This window comes from Ursus maritimus, unplaced genomic scaffold (genome assembly GCF_017311325.1).
Source record: "Ursus maritimus isolate PB19 unplaced genomic scaffold, ASM1731132v1 scaffold_5, whole genome shotgun sequence".
In the NCBI taxonomy this organism is placed as follows: Eukaryota; Metazoa; Chordata; class Mammalia; order Carnivora; family Ursidae; genus Ursus; species Ursus maritimus.
In genome coordinates, this window is record NW_024426663.1 from 76,515,141 (window position 1) to 76,535,875 (window position 20,735).

Below are 20,735 nucleotides of genomic sequence, written 5' to 3' on the forward strand. Positions count from 1 at the left end.
GAAGTGACTCATGTGCAAAAGAGTCTCAGCAAGATTAATAGCTGATTCCTCAATCAGAAACCATAAAGGCCAGAGGCAGTGGGATGACATATTTAAAGTAATGAAAGAAAAAGACTGCCAGTCAAAAATTCTACATAGACGTATCCTTTAAAAATGGGGGAACTAAGACAATTCCAGATAAATAAAAACTGAAAAAATGTGTCACTAACATATACTTCACAAAAAATACTAATGATATGTCTTCAGGCTGAGATGAAAAGACATCAGATAGGGACGCCTGGGTGGCTCAGTTGGTTAAGCATTTGCCTTCGGCTCAGCTTATGATCCTGGGGTCCTGGGACTGAGTCCCACATCAGGCTCCTTGCTCAACCAGGAGCCTGCTTCTCCCCTGCTTGTGTGCTCTCTCGCTCTCTCCCTCCCTCTCTCTGACAAATAAGTAAATAAAATCTTAAAAAAAAAAAAAGACATCAGATAGTAACTCAAATTCACATGAATGAAGAGCACTGGTAAAAGACACAAAGAGGTTGAAAGCAAAAGGGTGGAGAGCTACACCATGCAGACGGTAACCAGAAGAGCTGGCGTAGCTGTACTAATATCAGACGTAAAAGACTTGCAGATTAAAACTGGTATGAGCAACACAGAGAAACATTTCACAATGCCAAGAGTCAATCTATCAAAACGATATGACCATTACAAACACATTTATATTAAAAACAGAGCCTCAAACTACATAAAGCAAAAACTGACAGAAGTGAAAGCAGCAATGTACCATTCGTGACAAATGCAGAGTTCAGTCTCTCATTTTCAATAACTGATAGAATTATACAGAAGATCGACACGGAAATAGAGGATTGAACAACACTATACGCTGACTAGACCTAACGGACACATACAGAACACTCCAGCAAAGCAGAAAAACACCCTTCCCAAGCACACCAATGAGTCTTAAGAAGTCACAAGGAGATTTAAAAATAAAGATGAATGAAAATGAAAACATACCCAAACTTACAGGATGCAGCAAAAGTAGTACTAATGTGAAAATTTATATCTGCAAATCTCGAATAACTTTCCATTTTAAGAAACTACAAAAAAGAGCAGTCAAAACCAAAAGCAAGCCGATGGAAGGGAATCCTAAAGACTGAAGTGGAAATAAACAGAAATACGGAAAAACAATAGAAAAAAAATCAACAAAATCAAAACTGGGTTCTTTGAGAAGAGCAACAAAATTGATCAAATTCAGCTAGGCTGACCGAGATAAAGACTCAAATGTCTAAAATCAGGATGAAAGAGGACCCATCACTACCAGACTAACAAACTTAAAGAAGCAAAAAGGATTATAAGGGAATAATATGAACAAATGCATGTCGACAAGCTAGCTGAGATGAAGTGCACACATTCCTAAAAGATACAAAATACTGACATTGACTCAAGAAGAAACAGAAAATCTAATAGACATATGCAAGTAAAAAGAAAAAATTAGTAACAAGAAGTTCCCACAAAGAAAAGCCTAGAAACAGATAGCTCCACTGGCGAATTCTACCACAATGTTTAAAGAATTATCCCTGATCCTTTGAAAAGCCTTCAGAAAATAGAAGGGGCACAGACATTTCCCAGCTCATTCTTTGAGGCCAGTATTACACCCTGATACCAAAACCTGACAAAGACCTCAAAAGAAAACTACAGATCAGTATCTCTTTGGAATATAGATGTGGAGGAAAGGTTCAAGATGGAGGTGTAGGAAGATCCTGAGCTCACCTCCTCCCAGGGACACAACGAATCTACGAGTACATACGGGATAATTCCCTCTGAAGGGGACCGACCGAGAAACTGGATGAACAGAGCCTCTGCAAGAAGGAACAGCACTGAGACAGACAGCAGAGACAGGGATATACTCTCACTAAGGGAAAAAACCATACCCCAGAGGCAGCATTCCACAGTCAGGAGGGATCTTAAAGACACATACCTTTTCCCTGAGGAGTGAGTGATTTGAGCTCCACATCAGGCATTCCAACCCTTAGATCCTGAACAAAAGAGCAAGACCCCAAAACACCTAGCTTTTAAAACCAACAGGGAGTACATCTCAGAAAACTCTAGAACTATAGGGAAATGAAAAGTCACTCTTAAAAAGTTTACACATAGATCAACTTGACCCGGAAACAAGTGCAAAACACCAGATTGAAAGGTATATGGACCACAGGTGACAGAGACCCACGTACTAATCCTGGAGGGTCTGCTGGAGACATAAGAGGAGGCTGGGCCACTCTGCAAGGACTGAGACAGTGGTGGCATCCATTTTTCCTATCCTCTTCTGCTGTGCTGATCCTGGCAATGGTGGGTACCATTCTGGAATCCTCACTCTAGACTGCTGACCCTATGCGACCATGCACCTCAGCTGGGCTTCACAGCTGAATGACAGCCCCTCCCACCAGCATGCTCACAGCAATACCAGCCGGGCAGGGGACCAACCCACCCAACAGTGCACCCACAGGAGTTGCAGGCCTGCCACAATACAAGGGTGCACACAGCCCACACAGGGGACACCCCAGGAGCACCTGGCTCTGGCAGCCCGGAGGGACTGCACTTCTGGGCCCCACAGGACATCTACATAAGGCCACTCCTTCAAGATGGGGCGCTGTAATTGAACCACCTAATACATACAAACACAGGGAACTGAGCAAAATGAGGAGACAGAGGAATATGTTCCAAATGAAAGAACAAGACAAAACCTCAGAAAAAGAATTAGATAAGATGGAGATGCTTATCTATTAATCCGCCCAATAGAGTTCAAAGTAATGGTCATAAAGAGGCTTACCAAACTTAGGAGAAGAATGGATAACCATGGTGAGAACTTCAACAAAGAGAAAAATTTAAAAAATACCAATCAGAGCTGAAGAATACAATACTAAAAATGAAATACACACTAGAAGGAATAAACAACAGATTAGATGATACAGAAGAATGGATCAGTGTTCTGGAAGACAGGGTAGTGGAAATCATCCAATCAGGACAGTAAAAAGGAAAAAAGAATTTAAAAAGGAGGATAGTTTAAGGGACCTCTGGGACAACATCAAGTGTACTCACATTCACTGACTGCAGTCCCAGAAGAGAGAGTAAAGGGACAGAACACTTATTTGAAGAGATAATGGCTGAAAACTTCCCTAACCTGGCAGAAGAAACAGACATAGGAGGCCAGAAAGCACAGAAAGTCCAAGATGAACCCAAAGAGACCTACACCAAGGCACATTATCATTAAAATGTCAACAATTAAAGGTAAAGATAAAAGCAGCAAGAGAAAAGCAACTAGTTATATATAAGGTCTGATAAGACCATTAGCTGATTTTTCAGCAGAAATTTTGTAGGCTAGAAGGCAGTGGCACAATATATTCAAAGTGCTGAAAGGGGGTAAAAAACTCTTATAACCAAGAATACTCCACCTGGCAGGTTATCATTCCGAACGTAAGCAGAGAGAAAAGAATTTCCCAGACAGCAAAAGTCAGAAGTTCATCACAACTGGCTTCACAAAAAATTATTAAAGGGACTTCTTCAAGCAGAGAAGAAGAGACAGTAACTAGAAATAAGGAAATATATGAAAGAAAAAATCTCACTTGTAAAGGTAAACATATAGAAAAAAGGTAGTGGATCAACTACGTATAAAACTGAAGAGGGTTGGGGCGCCTGGGTGGCACAGCGGTTAAAAGTCTGCCTTCGGCTCAGGGCGTGATCCCGGCGTTATGGGATCGAGCCCCACATCAGGCTCCTCCGATATGAGCCTGCTTCTTCCTCTCCCACTCCCCCTGCTTGTGTTCCCTCTCTCGCTGGCTGTCTCTATCTCTGTCAAATAAATAAATAAAATCTTTAAAAAAAAAAAAACTGAAGAGGGTTAAAGACAAAAGTACTAAAATCAACTACATCTGCAACAATTAATATACAAAATAGACAGATGTAAAATACGACAACAAAACATGTATGTGTGGGGGGGTGGGGTGAGGGGAGTAAAAATGTGGTTTATTTATTTATTAAAGATTTTATTTATTTGAGAGGGAGGGAGAGGGAGAGAGGGAAGGGGAAGCGGGCGGAGAGAGAGAGAGAGCACAAGCACAGGAACAGGGGGAGGGGGAGAGGGAGAAGCAGGCTCCCTGCTAAGCAGGGAGCCTGATGTGGGACTCGATCCCAGGACCTGGAGATCCTGACCTGAGCCGAAGGTAGACACTTAACAGACTGAGCCACCCAGGTGCCCCAAAATGTGGTATTTTTAGAATGAGTCTGAACTTTACCGCCAACTGAAAATAGACTGATACACACAGGTTGTTATATATGAACCTCATGGTAACCACAAACCGAAAACCTGTAACAGATACACAAAAAATAAGCAGAAAGGAATCTAAACATAACACTAAAGAAAGTCATCAAATCACAAGGGAAGAGAGAAAAAGGAATAGAGAAGAACTGCAAAAACAACCAGAACACAGCAAATGTCAGTAAATACATACCTATCGATAATCCCTGTAAATGTAAATGGATTCAATGATCCAATCAAAAGACAGGGTAGCTGAATAGATTAAAAAAAACAAACAAACAGGACCCATCCATATGCTGCCTACAAGACACTCACTTCAGCATTAAAGATATACAAACTGAAAGTACAGAGATGAAAAAAGATATTCCATGCAAACTGAAGTGAAAAGAAAGCTGGGGTAGCAATAGGCAAAATAAGACTTTATTTATTTTTTAAAAGATTTTATTTATTTATTTGAGAGAGAGAGAGACTGTGAGCATGAGCAGGGGGAGGGGCAGAGGGAGAGGAAGAAGCAGACTCCCCGCTGAGCAGAAGCCTGACGTGGAGCTTGATCCCAGGACCCTGAGATCATGACTTGAGCCAAAGGCAGACGCTTAACCGGCTGAGCCACCCAGGCGCCCCAGACAAAATAGACTTTAAAACAAAAACTGTAATGAGAGAGAAAGAAGGGTATTATATAATAAGGCAGATAAAACACTAGTAAATACTTATGCTTCCAACACAGGTGCACCTAAATACATAAAGCAAATATTAACATATGCAAAGGGAGAAAATGATGGTAATACAGTAACAGCAGGGGGACTTTAACACCCCACTTACATCAATGGATAGACCATCCAGACAAAAAATAAGGAAATGCTGGCCTTGAATGACACATTAGACCACATGGACTTAACAGAACATTCAGAATATTCTATCAAAAACCAGCAGAACACACATTTTTCTTAAGTGCACATGGAACATTCTCCAGTACAGATAAGTAAGGCCATAAAATAAGTCTAATAAATTTAAGATGAATGAGGTCACACTGAGTATCTTTTCCAACCACAACAGTATGAAAGTAGAAATCAATTACAATAAAAGAACTGGAAGAAACACAAACACATGGAGGGTAAACAAGACGCTGTTAAACAACCAATGGGTCAGTGAGTGTCAAAGAGGAAATAAAAAATACCTTGAGACAAAAATGAAAACACAATGGTCCAAAATCTATGAGAAACAGCAAAAGCAGTTCTAAGAGGGAATATAATGACACAGACCCGTATCAAGAAAGAGGAAAAATCTTAAATCAACGCTCTAACCTCATACCTAAAGGAATGAGAAAAAAAAGAACAAAGCAAGCCCAAAGTTAGTAGAAGGAAGAAAATAAAGATCAGAGTGGAAGTAAATAAAAGAGAGGTCAAAAAGAAAAAAAAATACAAAAGATCAATGAAATTAAGAGCTGGTCCTTTAAAAAATAAACAAAATGGAAAAATCTTCAGCCAGACTTGTCAAGAAAAAAGAGAGAGGACCAAATAAAATTAGAAGTGAAAGAGAAGTTACAACCGATAGCACAGAAATACAAAGGATCATAAAAGATTTTTATGAACAACTATATGTCCAATAAATTGGACAACCTAGAAGAAACTATATGTCCAATAAATTGGACAACCTAGAAGAAATGGATAAATTCCTAGAAACACACAATCTTCCAAGACAACCTAGAAGAAACTATATGTCCAATAAATTGGACAACCTAGAAGAAATGGATAAATTCCTAGAAACACACAATCTTCCAAGACTAAGTTAGGAAGAAGCAGAAAACCTGCACAGATTATTATTAGTAGGGGCGCCTGGGTGGCTCAGTCGTGATCCCGGCGTTCTGAGATCGAGCCCCTCATCAGGCTCCTCCACTGGGAGCCTGCTTCTTCCTCTCCCACTCCCCCTGCTTGTGTTTGCTCTCTCACTGGCTGTCTCTCTCTCTGTCAAATTAATAAATAAAAGCTTTAAAAAAAAAGATGATTATTAGTAATGAAATTCAATCAGTGATCCAAAAACTCCCCAAAACCAAAAGTCTAGGACCAGACAGTTTCACAGGTGAATTCCACCAAATATTTAAAGAGTTAATACCTATCCTTCCCCAAATTTCAATTTATTCCAAAAAACTGAAAGGGAAGGAATGCTTCCTAACTTCTTTATGAGGCCAACATTACAGTGATACCCAAATCAAAGACTTTGTAAAAAAAAAAAAGAAAAGAAAAAGAAAAGAAAAAAAAGAAAATCACAAGCCAATATCCTTGATGAACATAGATGCAAAAGTCCTCAGTGAAATATTAGTAAAGCAAATTCAGCGAATGCATTTAAAAGGATCATACACCATGATCAAATGGGACTTATTCCCAGTATGCAAGGATGGTTCAATATCTGCAAATCATTCAATGTGATACACCACATTAACAAGACGAAGAATAAAAATTATCCAATCAGCTCAATGGATGAAAAAGCATTTGACAAAATTCAACATCCATTCATGATAAAAACTCTAAAAAAGGTGGATGTAGATGGAACATACCTCAACATAATAAAGGCCATATATGACAAACCCACAGCTAACAACATACTTAATAGTGAAACGTTGAAAGCTTTGTCTCAAGATCAGGAACAAGACAGGATGTCCACCCTTGCCACTTTTATTGAACACGGCGCTGCAGGTCCTAGCCACAGCAACCAGGCAGGAAAAGGAAATAAAAGGCATCCAAATTGGAAAGGAGGAAGTAAAACTGTCACCACTCACAGATGAGCTACTACAATATAGGAAACTGTAAAGCCTGCACCCAAAAACTATTAGTTTAAAGGGATTCAGTAAAGTTGCAGGATACAAAAGTACAGAAATCTGTTGTTTCTTTTTTTTCTTTTTTTAAAGATTTATTTATTTTAGAGAGTGAGAGAAAAGGGGGGAAGGGCAGGGAGAATCTTAAGGAGACTCCCCGCCGAGCCCAGAGCCTGATGTGGGGCTCAATCCCACGACCTTGAGATCATGACCCTAGCTGAAACCAAGAATTGGGTGTTGAACCAACTGTGCCACCCAGGCAGTTTTCTTTTTTATCTTTTTCTTTTTTTTTTAGATTTTATTTATGTATTTGGGAGAGAGAGAGTACGAGCAGAGGGAACGGCAGAGGGAGAGGAAGAAGTAGGCTCCCCGCTGAGCAGGGAGCCTGCCGAGAGACTCGATCCCAGGACTCTGGGTTTATGACCTGAGCTGAAGGCAGATGCTTAACTGACTGAGCCACCCAGGTCCCCTGCCCCTGTTGTGTTTTCATCTACTAGTAACAAACTATTGCAGAAATTAAGAGAACTATCCCATTTACAATTGCATCAAAAAGAATAAAATAACTAGGAATAAATTTAACTGAGGCGATGAAACATTTGTACTCTGGAAACTCTAAGACTATGATGAAAGGAATTGAAGATGACACAAATAAATGGTACGATATACTGTACTCATAGACTGGAAGAATTATTATTATTAAAATCTCCATACTACCAAAGCAATCTACAGATTCAATGCAATCCTTATCAAAATAGCCAATGACATTTTTCACGGAACTAGAAAAAATAATCCTAAAATTTGTATGGAACCACAAAGAGAAAGAGGAACAAAGCTGGAGATATCATGCTCCCAGATTTCAAACTATACTACAAATTATAGTAATCATAACAGTATGGTACTGGCACAAAACCAAACACAAACCAAACACAGAGATGAATGGATCAGAACAGAGAGGCCAGAAATAAAATCACACTTATATGGCCAATTAATCTGCAACAAAGGATATACAATGGGGAAAAGACAATCACTTCAATAAATGGTGTTAGGAAAGCTGGACCACTTTCTTACATCATATATAAAACTAAGCTCAAAATGGATTAGACTTAATTATAAGACCTAAAACCATAAAACTCCTAGAAGAAAATAGGCAGTAAACTCTTGGACATTTGTTTTAGCAATACCTTTCAGGATCTAGACAAGGACAACAAAAGCAAAAATAAACAACTGGGACTACATCAAATTGAAAAACTTTTGCACAGTGAAGGAAATCATCAACAAAATGAAAAGGCAACTTACCGAATGGGAGAATATATGCAAATAATATCTCATAAGGAGTTAACATCCAAAATATATAAAAACTCAGAAAACTCTATCAATTATTTTTTAGATTCCACACAAGTATGAAATCATGTGGTATTTTTCTTTCTTTCTTCTTTTCTTTCTTTTTCTTTCTTTCTTTCTTTCTTTCTTTCTTTCTTTCTTTCTTTCTTTCTTTCTTTCTAAGATTTTTATTTATTTATTTGACAGAGAAAGAGAGAGAGCACAAGTAGGCAGAGCGGCAGGCAGAGGGAGAGGGAGAAACAGACTCCCCACTGAGCAGGGAGCCCTGCATGGGGCTCAATCCCAGGACCCTGGGACCATGACCTGAACTGAAGGCAGACATTTTGACTGAGCCACCCAGGCTCCCCTGGTATTTGTCTTTCTCTGACTGGCTTATTTCACGTAGCACTGTGCCCTCCATTTCCATCTATGTTGTTAAAAACGACAAGATTTCATTCCTTTTTTATGGCTAAATAATATTCCACTATGGAATATTATCCAGCTAATGGAATATTATCCAGCCATAAAAAAGGAATGAAATCTTGCCATTTGTAACAACATATGGAATATTATATATATAATATATAATACATATATATAATATATATACACATCTATATATGGTATATATAACATATATACCACATATAATATATATACCACATCTTCTTTGTCCATTCATTAACTGATGGGCTGCTTCCATATTGTGGCTCTTGTAAATAAGGCTGCAATGAACACAGCAGTGCATAGGTCTTTTCAGATTGGTTTTAATTTTCTTCAGATAAATTGCCAGCAGTGCAATTACTGGGTCATCGGGTAGTTCTATTTTATCTTTTTCCAGGAACCTCTGCACGGTTTTCCATAGTGGCTGCACCAATGTACATTGCCACCAACAGTGAGTGCACGAGGGTTCCCTTTCCTCCACATCCTCACCAACACCTGTCATTTTTTGTCTTTCTGATAACAGCCATTTTGGCAGGTGTGAGGACGTATCTCATTGTGGTTTTGATCTGCATTTCCCTGATGATGAGTGATGTTCAGTATTTTTTCATGTGTGTGTGGACCATCTGTCTTCTTTGGAAAAAATGTCTAGTCAAGTCTTCTGTCCATCTGTCCATTTTTCTTTCTTTTCTTTCTTTCTTTCTTTCTTTCTTTCTTTCTTTCTTTCTTTCTTTCTTTCTTTCTTTCTTTTTCTTTCTTTCCTTTCTCTCTCTCTCTCTTTCTTTCCTTCCTTCTTTCTTTTTTTAAAGATTTTATTTATTTATTTGACAGAGAGACAGCCAGCGAGAGAGGGAACACAGCAGGGGGAGTGGGAGAGGAAGAAGCAGGCTCATAGCGGAGGAGCCTGATGTGGGGCTCGATCCCATAACGCCGGGATCACGCCCTGAGCCAAAGGCAGATGCTTAACCGCTGTGCCACCCAGGCGCCCCTCAACTGTGTATTTTTTTTTTTTAAGTTGTGTAAGTTCTTTACATATTTTGGATATTAACCCCTTACTGGATGTCTTATTTGCAAATATCTTCTCCCATTCAGTACGTTGCCTTTTTGTTTTGTTGATAGGTTCCTTCTCTGTACAAAAGCTTTTTAATTTGATGTAATCCAGTTTGCTTATTTTAGCTTTTGTTGCTGGTCAACTTTGACAAGGTTGCCAAACCATTCAATGGGATAAAAATAGTCTTTTCAGCAAATGGTGTTGGGACAACTGGATAGCCACATGCAAGTGAGTCAAGTTACCCCCGCCTCATCCCCTACGCAAAATATTAGGTCAAGACCTAAGTTTAAGAGCTAAAATTATAAAATCCTTAGAAGAAAGCAAAGGTATAAATCTTCATGACCTTGGATCAGGCAGTGGTTTGTTAGATATGACTCCAAAGCACTAGCAAGCAAAGAAAAAATAAACTGAACTCCAGCAAGATTAAAAACCTTTGTGTTCCAGAGGAGACTACGAAGAAAGTGAAAAACAACTCAGAAAGGGGAGAAGATATTTCCAAATTATCTATCTGATAAGGATTAGTACCTGATAAAGAATTCTTACAACTCTGCAAAAAGAGACAAGTAACCCACTTTAAAAATGGTCAAAGGACATGAGTAGACATTTTGCAAAGAATATATGTGAATGGTCAATAACCACATAAAAAGAGGCTCGACATCACTAGCCACGAGGGAAATGCAAATCACGATGAAATACTATTTCCGTGCTCACTGGGATGGCTATAATAAAAGATGGAAAATTATCAATGCTGGAGAGGATAGAGGAATTGGAACCCTCGGACATTGTTGGTGGGCGTGTAAAATGGTACAGCTATTTGACAAAAGTCTGTCATTCCTCAAAAAGTTAAACCTAGGGTTGCCATAAGATCCAGCAATTCCACTCACAGGTACATACTCAGTAGAACTGAAAATATACGTCCAAACAAACACATGTACGCAACTGTTCATCACAGCATTATTCATAATAGCCAAGAAGGGGAAATGACCCAAATGTTCATTAAGTGAAGAAGGGATAAGTGAAATGTGGCCTACTTATACAATTGGGATTATTATTCCTCCCTACAAAAGAATGAAGTACTGATTCATGCTAGAATATGGATGAACCTTGAAAGTATTATGCTACGTGACACAGTCAGACACAGAAGGTCATGTGTTTTTGTGATTCTATTTATATGAAATTTCAAGAATAGGCATATTCATCAAGACAGAAAGGTTAGTGACTGCCAGGACTTATAGAGAGAACGCAATGGGGGAGGGACTGCTAATGGGTATGGGGCTGCATTTTGGGTGATGAAAATGTTCCAGAATTAAGACAGTAATGGTGGTTGCACAACTTGGTGAGTATACTAAAAACCACTGATTTGTACTTGATTTTGAACCCAATGAATTTGTATTTAAAGTTTATTTTTGTGTGGAAGTAATCTCTAGACACAACATGAGGCTCGAACACACGACCCTGAGATTAAGAGTCGCACTCTCTTCCAACTGAACCAGCCAGGTGCCCCTGAATTTGTATTTATTTATTTATTCATTCATTTATTTCTAAGGTATTTATTTATTTATGAGAGAGAGAGAGAGAGAGTCCACAAGTTGGCGGAGGGGCAGAGGGAGAAGCAGGCTCTCCACTGAGCAGGGAGCCTGATGAGGGACTCAATCCCAGGACCCCGGGATCATGACCTGAGCCTAAGGCAGACGCTTAACCCACTGAGCCACCCAGGCGCCCCAAATTTGTATTTAAAAGAGTGAATATTATGGGTATGTAATTATATTTCAACTGAAAAAGAATGGATGATTCCAGCTTTTTCTACGTCAATACTACATGCAGGGTGACAATGGAATATACTTTTAACGTGTTGGAGGAAAATAGGACCTAGATTTTTATGTTTAGCTAAAATATTTAAATATGAGGGTCTGATAAAAATATTCCTAGGCACATAAGATTTCAGAAGGTTTGCAATGTAAAGGCTTGCACTGAAAATAATTTGGGATGAAATACTTTTTTTTTTTTTGGTAGATTTTATTTATTTATTCATTTGACAGAAAGAGAGAGAACACAAGCAGGGGGAGAGGGAGAGGGAGAAGCAGACTCCACTAAGCAGGAAGCCTGATGTGGGGCTCGATCCCAGGACCCTGGGGCCATGACCCAAGCTGAAGGCAGACACTTAACTGACTGAGCCTCCCAGGAACCTGGGATGAAAAAGTTTTAATACAGATAGTAAAAGAAAACAGGAAGGATTAAAAGAGACAGAAAAGTATGATAAACTGAAATTATAAATGAAGATGTTATCAAGAGGCGCAAATATATCAAAAGTTACATTAAATTTAGACTGTCTAAATGTGATCTAAAGTGATCACTTTAAAGTCAAATATTAACAGTTCTGGAAAAAAACCCAAATTCTAGATATATGCTTGTTAAACATACCTAAAGCTAACTGAGAGCTGCGGAAGCTCTATAACATCAGATAAAATACAATTTAAGAGCCAAAATCATTATTAGGAAAAAATTATTCCTTATGATAGATTCAATTTCTGGAAAACTGGACTACTATTTTACACCATACATAAAAATTAACTCAAAATGGATTAAAGATTTGAATATAAGACCTGAAACCATAAAACTCTTGGGAGAAAACATACGTGGTAAGCTCCTTGACATCATTCTTGGCAATTTTTTGGATTTAACATCAAAAGCAAAGGCAATGAAAGCAGAAATAAACAAGTAGGACTACATCAAACTAAAAAGCTTCTGCACAGCAGAGGAAATCATCTACAAAATGAAAAGGCAGTTGACCAAATGGGAGATAATATCTGCAAATCGTTTGTTTCATAAGGAGCGAATATCTAAAATATATGAAGAATTCATACCATTCAATGGCCAAAAAATAAAGAATACGATTAAAATGGGCAGAATATCTGAATAGACATTTTCTAGGAAAGACACACGGATGGCCAACAGGTACGCGAAAAGGTGCCCAACATCAATCATCAAAACCACAATGAGATATCACCTCACAACCTGTGAGGATGGCTATTGTCAAAAAGACAAGAAACAGCAAGGGTTGGTCAGGAGGTGGAGAAAAGGGAACCCTCGTATACTGTTAGTGGGAATGTTAACTGGGGTAGCCACCATGGAAAACAGTATGGAGGGGCCTCGAAAAATTTAAAATAGAATCACCATATAATCCAGGAATTCTACTTCTGGGTATTTATCGGAAGGAAATCTTGAAGAGATATCTGCACCCCCATGTCTATTGCAGCACTATTTTCTTTTTCTTTTTTCTTTTTTTAAAGTATTTTATTTATTTATTTGACAGAGAGAGAGAGAACAAGCACGAGGAGCAGCAGAGGGAGAGGGAGAAGCAGGCTCTCCACTGAGCAGGGAGCCTGGCATGGGACTTGATCCCAGGATCCTGGAATCCTGGCTTGGCTTGAGCCAAAGGCAGACGCTTCACCAACTGAGCCACCCCAGTGCCCCAGCAGCACTGTTTTCGGTGGCCAAGACACAGAAGCCACCTAAGCGTCCACACACGGTTGAATGGATACAGAAAATGCAGTATATATACACAATGGATTATTATCCCACCATAAAAAAGAAGGAAATCTTGCCATTTGCGACAGCATGCCCTGTACCTTGAGGACATTATGCTAAGTGAAATAAGTCTAATAGAGAAAGACAAATACTGTATCTCACTTATTTGTGGGATCAAAACAAAAAGCAAAAAACAGGGGCGCCTGGGCGGCTCAGTCGGTTAAGTGTCTGCCTTTGGCTCAGGTCACGGTCCCAGGGTCCTGGGATTGAACTCCGCCTTAGGCTCCCTGCTCAGGGGGGAGCCCGCTTCTCCCTCTCCCTCCCCGTGCTGCTCCCCTGCCCCACTTGTGCTCTCTTTCGTCCTCTCTAAGAAATAAATAACATCTTAAAAAAAAAAAAAGCAAAAAAACGAACCCGAGATGGAACTCTTAGATGCAGAGAACATACTGGTAGTTGCCACAGGTGGGGGTGGGGGGGATGGGCGAAATGAGTGAAGTTGGTCAAAAGGTACAAACTTCCAGTTACAATAAATAAGTTCTGGGGTATAATGTGCAGAACGGTGACTAGAGTTAATAATACTCTACTGTATTTTTGAAAGTTGCTAAGAGAGTAGACCTTAGAAGTTCTCATTGCAAGAAAAAAAGTCTGTAACTACGTGCGGTGATGGATGCTAACCAGAGTTACTCTGGTGATCATTTTGAGACAACTATCGAATCATGATGTTGAACACCTGAAAGTAATATGTCAGTTATACCTCAAATTTTTTTTTAAAGATTTTATTTATTTATTTGACAGAGATAGAGATAGCCAGCGAGAGAGGGAACACAAGCAGGGGGAGTGGGAGAGGAAGAAGCAGGCTCATAATGGAGGAGCCTGATGTGGGGCTCGATCCCAGAACGCTGGGATCACGCCCTGAGCCGAAGGCAGACGCTTAACCGCTGTGCCACCCAGGCGCCCCTATACCTCAAATTTTAAAAAAGATTCAAGGGGCTCCTGGGTGGCTCAGTTGGTTAAGTGTCACGAGTCCAGGGTCCCAGGATCGAGCCCCCGCATTGGGCTCCCTGCTTAGCGGGGAGTCTGCTTGTCCCTCTTTTTCTCCCTCTGCTCATGTTGTCTCTTTCTCAAATAAATAAATAAAATCTAAAAAAAATAAAAAATAAAAAAGATTCAATTCCTGGGGCGCCCGGCTTGATCTCAGGGTAGTGAGTGTGAGCCCCACACTGAGTGTAGAGATGACTCGAAAATAAAATCTTAAGAAAAAAAAGATTCAATTCCCAATGATCATATAGAAATAAAAAATATGTATATGTTTAAAATATATATGAAATAAAGCAAAGAGTGGACAGTATTACAAGGAAAAATAGTTCAGTTTTCATCATTGTGAGATCTCTACACACAGCCCTCAGTAAGTAATAGGTTATGTAGAAAAAATATCCAGCAATACTACAGAAGATTCAAACAACACAATTAATAAGTGTGACCTAAGAGACATTTACAGAGTTCCGTATTTAGGGAACATACATTTTTCTAGAGAACATGCAGAATAATCAAGTAATAAACCACCTCAACACACCTTAGAGACATGACCTTTGATCTCAGTGTCATTAGTCAGAAGTTAATAATAAAAAGATCTGGAAAACCTAGAACTGAATAATGCAGTGGCCCTTACACTTTTTTTTTTTTTTTAAGTAGGCTCCATTCCCAGCATGGAGCCCAGTGAGGGCCTTGAACCCATGACCCTGAGATCAAGACCTGAGCTGAGATCAAGAGTCAGATGCTTAACCGACTGAGCCACCCAGGTGCCCCGGTCCTCACAGTTTTGAACTTAGAATCCCCTGAAAATTATTGAGGGACCCGACCTACACAATCGACAAAGGACTAATATCAAGAATATATATATATGTGGGGCACCTGGGTGGCACAGCGGTTGAGTGTCTGCCTTCGGCTCAGGGCGTGATCCCGGCGTTATGGGATCGAGCCCCACATCAGGCTCCTCCACTAGGAGCCTGCTTCTTCCTCTCCCACTCCCCCTGCTTGTGTTCCCTCTCTCGCTGGCTGTCTCTATCTCTGTTGAATAAATAAATAAAATCTTTAAAAAATAAAAAAAGAATATATATGTGTGTGCCTATGTATATATACACACACACAAATGCATATATAGAGACACACAAAACTCCCGCAAATAAATAGGAAAACCTCTAATACCTCAATCAAAAAACGGGCAAAAGAAAAAACAGGCATTTCACAGAAGAGGAAACACATGGCCAATAAACATATGAAGGCATCTAAAGTACATATAGAACTTATAAAACTCAGCACCCCAAAGACAAATGATCCAACTTAAAGATGGGCAGAAGCCATTTCTCTAGAGAAGACACCCAGGTGGCCAACAGACACGTGAACAGACGCTCAACGTCACTTACCATCAGGGAAGGGCAAATCAAAACTACAGGAGCGACCACCTCACCCCTGTCAGAATGGCTAACATCAACACAAGAAACAGGTATTGGTGAGGATTGGAGAAAGAGGAACCCTCAGGCACTGCTGGTGGGAAGGCAAACTGGTGTGGCCACTCTGGAAAACAGTACGCAGCTTCCTCAAAAAGTTAAAGATAGAGCTACATGATGACCCAGCCATTGCACTATGGGGTGGTTACCCAAAGACTACAAGAACCCTAATTCAAAGAGATACATGCACCCCTATGTTTATAGCAGGATTATGTATAATAGCTAAGATAGGGAAGCAGCCCGTGTCCACTGACTGATGAATGCATAAAGAAGAAGTGGTATCTATATGCGATGGAATATTATTCAGCCATAAAAAAGAACACAATCTTGCCATTGGCAACGACATGGATGGAACTAGACAGTATTATGCTAAGCGAAACAAGTCAGTCAGAGAAAGACAAATACCATATGATTTCACTCATGTGGAATTTAAGAAACAAAACAGAAGAGCAAAGGGAAAAAATAAGAGAGAGAGAGACAAGCCAAGAAACAGACTTAACTATACAGCACAAACTGATGGTTATCGGAGGGGAGGGGGTGGGGAGTGGCTGAAATAGGTGAAGGGGACTGAGGCATGCACTTGCTGTGACGAGCACGGGGTGAGGTATGAAGTGCTGAATCACTGTATTGTACATTTGAAATTAATATTACACTGTATGGGGGCGCCTGGGTAGCGCAGTCGTTAAGCGTCTGCCTTCGGCTCACGGTGTGAACCCGGTGTTCTGGGATCGAGCCCCACATCAGGCTCCTAGGCTGGAAGCCTGCTTCTTCCTCTCCCACTCCCCCTGCTTGTGTTCCCTCTCTCACTGGCTGCCTGTCACATAAATAAATAAAAAATCTTAAAAAAAATATTACACTGTATGTTAACTGGAATTAAATTAAAATAAGAAAAAAAAACCCATAGAGATGTTTCACATAATTTGAAACCAGGGAATGGCCTTTCAAGACCATTCCCCAAGTTGAGGGGATACCATTTTACACCCCACTGGCCTGGCAAACATTAAAAGGTGTTTGAGAGGAAGGAGACCCACAGAATCTCTTATCCACCACTGGTAGTTAGCTTGTGAACCACTCTGGAAAACAGAAGTCATCATGTCTTAAAAATGGAGAGAGAACACAGACCCCATGACCCAGCAAGTCCACTTTTAGGTCCTAAGAAAAACTCTTGCACGTGCACAATACAAACTTATAAAAACATTGTTTACAGCAGCACAAGCCATGGGAACAACCCCGGAGCTCCTCGCCAGGAGGGGACAAATAACCACGGCACGGTCACGCGGTGGGATAGCACGAAGCAGTCCGACCTCGGTGACCAGCAAGGAGGACAACTCGGAGTAAGATCATGTTTAGGTGGAAAAACCAACCTCCTAAGAGAACCCCAGCACGATACACTTTTTATAAGGGTAAAAAACAACTAGAATGAACAATGAAGCCGGAGGTGGTAGCCGGGCTGGGGGGACAGGGCGCAATGAGACGGGACCGCGGTGGCCGTATGGGTAGACGCAGGTTACCGTCCAAGGCCCAACTTTTACTTGGAATGATGGCTTCTTGGATGCTTACGACATTAATAAAAGTAACCCGTTAACTGGTTAACGAAGAGAGGACCGTGCGGGGACAGAGGTTTATATAATCTAACTATGTGAACCGCAGGTTAAAACAAAGAAACAAAACGCCAGATCGCGCTCTACTGCATGGTCTGTCTTTCACCCCACACCACACACTCCTTCCTGCCCCGGGGCTACTCCTCCCACACCTCTTCTGGGGGGGCGTCCCCCCACCCATGTCCCTTGTGCTGATCGCTGACATCCCACCCCTTCCATCAAGGGGTCTGTTTGTGGGTCTGTCTTCCCCCAACGGGGAGCTTGTCCAAGGGTAGAGGCTCTGTCTGCATGTCCCCTGGGCGTCGAGTGACGATTTGCTGAATCGTCAACCCTCACCCTTCACGACCTTCTCTGCCAGCTCTCGACCATCTTGCCCAATACCGACATATTTCCGTCTCCAGTTCAAACTGGCTCTTCTTTGGGAAGTCACAGTGAGTTCCTTCCCGCGATGCTGTCCTTCCTATTTCTTCCCTGTGGCCTGTGCCCAGATTTGGGCCTCCTCTTCCCTTGCCTGCATCAGTCTCCCCACCTTCTGGTTCTTTCTCCACACTGCTCACCAGAGATCTCTCTAAAGTGTATTTCACATGTCCTCTCTCCCCAGTGGAAACCCTTCCATGGCTCGTCACGGCCCTCCCGACCGGTCCCGACTCCTCAGCTCTGAGGAAGCCCCTGGTGACCACCACGCTCCCCTCACCCACGGCGTGTTCTCTCAGCCAGCGAACACGCTGTGGCTTCTCCTGCGACACAAGGACCCACTTCACTTAGGGAAAGCTCTCCGGCCTGTGCCCCAAGGATGGGGAGCCATGTCCCCCTAGAAGCTCCTACTGGAATGTCAACTCTGTCCCCAGACCATTCGTCCCCCAAACAGACGGAGCTCCTCACACATCTGCATCGGCTCAGGCACAGGGCCTGGCACAGAGCAGGTCGTGCCTGCTGGAAGGGAGAGCGGGTCTCTTGTATTCTTTCTGTGTACTTTACAAGGCATGATGTCTTGTGACAGTCTTTGGATCGATGCCGGTTTTATAAGGTGGTGTGTTTTCTCCCCTAACCGGCGGTAACCCCCGAGAACAGCATGAGGAGTCTCTGCACTGGGCACTGTGCTAAGCCTGGGGCCTGTGCTCACTAAGGACAAGCAGGTGAGGCCGAGCAGAACCCGCCGTGCTGCTGTGCCCCGGAGCCGTCACTCACCGTGTTGAAATACTCGACGCCGGTGGCTTCAAAGGCCCTGGCCACAGCTTGGGTTGTGGCCACGCACGCGACGGGGTGGCCGTTGCCAATGGACTTGCCCATGGTGACAATGTCGGGGACAAAGTCTTCTCCCTGCAGCTGGAAGGCCCAGAAGTGCTTGCCTACTCGGCCAAAGCCCACCTGAATCTCGTCTGCGACAAAGAGCCCTCCGGCCCTGTGGATGTGCCTGTGACAGAGGATAGACGGCTGACGCGTGGGGTCTGTGGTAAGAGGGATCGGACCAGGAGCCGGGGGGTCTTGGACTCCCAACCCTGGCTCTGCCAGCCGTAAGGTTGGGGCAGGAAGCAGGGGGCTGGCTTTCTCGGGGCCACCACGATTTCTCAAAATTCGGGCCAACAGGCCAAGCTGAGGCTGGAGTTGGGAACAAAGGTCGGGAAGCCCCATTACAGCCCTCCCCTCCCCGAGGCCCCCCTCCCAGCTACTCACTCTGCTACTTCCGGGAAGTAGCCGGCTGGGGGGATGATCTGCCCCGCGACGCTGGGCAGAGACTCCACAAAGAAGGCTGCGATCTGCGGAGGAGAGAGAACGCTGGGGACACCACAGGGGAGGCACTGGGTGGTGTGCTGGGCGCATCCTGCCAATGCTGGCTCAGGGCTGGCTCCTGGTGGGACGGGTCACCAGAGCTGCTTGTGTGGCCACTTCGGCCTCCAGGTCACATCTGGTCTGTGACTGGGTTTTCTTTTGGGCCGCAAACCAACTCTTAGCGCGTGGAATTCTCCAGATTCCTTGTACTTAGCACGTCCCAGATGAAAGCCATTGATTTCTCCCTCATCAGCCTATTCCCTCCCTGCCCCGACTGGTGACTCCCATCACCCCCACCGAGACAGACGTGGCCCCCGTCCGTGATCCATTGGTCAGCACGGCCTCTGCCTCTCCACCGTCTGTGCCCCCACGCCTCCCCTCCACCTGGACACACCTGCCTCCTGGCACAGGGGCCGCTTCCTGCCTCGGCCTCCCGCAGATGTCACCTAACGGGATGCCTCCTCCAGTCACTCCTCCACCAGCCACCAGGGCGATCCTCGGTCCAGTCACTGAACTCATCACTGTCCTGTTTAAACCCCTTCAGTGACCCCATTTCTCACAGCCATGACCTCCAAGCTATGTCGGGTCTCAGAACTGTGTAAGAAACCACGGCCCAGACGGAAGGCTGATGGGGCAGGAACCGGCCACCCCTGCTGCCCCCGGAGCCATCTCTTTCCTGGTTTTCTGGAAGCGGAGGCAAAGCATCTGAAATGCACACGCCAGGCTCCCCTGATCTGGCTCTGCCAATCTTTCTGGCTTTTTCGCCTGCTTGTCTCGGCCGTACATCCTGCGTTCAGCTGTCACTCATCAGTGAGGCCTTCCAGAAAGCTGTCACGCCAATAGCTAACTCCCTCCCACTGCTGTTGTCACAGCCGATGCTCCCCCAGACCCACACAGCCTCTCCTGTCTCTGCCCCTGTGCTCTGTCTCCGCCCCAACACCCTGGGGAGGGGGGGCTCCTATGGTAGCAGGCCGGCCCCATTCACGTGCATCCCCCCGTCTCGTCACTCTCCCTCTGACCCTCCAGCCCCTCGGCACAGCCCTTGTGGTCCTGTGCCACGGGGGTCCTGCCTGCCTTTCTCAGCTCCTTTCCTGCCAGCTCAGCCAGGCCCCACACTGATGGGGTTCCACCCCTGCAGGCCACCCCTCTGCTTAGGATGCCTTTCCTCTCCTCCCCCAGCCCGTACCTTGAGTGCTAACCCCACCACTGCAATCCTGCAGCATCTCCTCCAAGGACCCTCCTTCGCGCCCACACCCGTCCAGCCCGGGCCCCTGGACTCCTGTAACACCCAGGACAGGTCTTTAGCTAAACTCTCTGCTGAGCACGTAAACCTCCTCTGAGATTCCTAAAGGGTGGGGCCCGGTTCCAGTGTCGCCAGGGTCCCCGCTATCCAGCACTGTGCTAACAACAG

General features: G+C 43.2%; 1 protein-coding gene across 4 annotated transcripts in view; it reads right to left on the bottom strand.

Moving 5' to 3' along the window:
- Positions 1-20,735, bottom strand: part of PHYKPL (5-phosphohydroxy-L-lysine phospho-lyase) — a 33,982-nt gene that overhangs the window by 6,885 nt on the left and 6,362 nt on the right. For 3 of the 4 annotated variants that reach the window (XM_040622582.1, XM_040622581.1, XM_008709492.2), the window contains 2 exons: positions 19,229-19,311; positions 18,743-18,968 (listed from right to left, as the gene is read on the bottom strand). In XM_040622582.1, coding sequence (XP_040478516.1) covers positions 18,743-18,968; positions 19,229-19,311 — 309 coding nt within the window. The remainder of the gene's footprint in view (positions 1-18,742; positions 18,969-19,228; positions 19,312-20,735) is intronic. The other variant, XM_008709494.2, reaches the window with a different exon arrangement.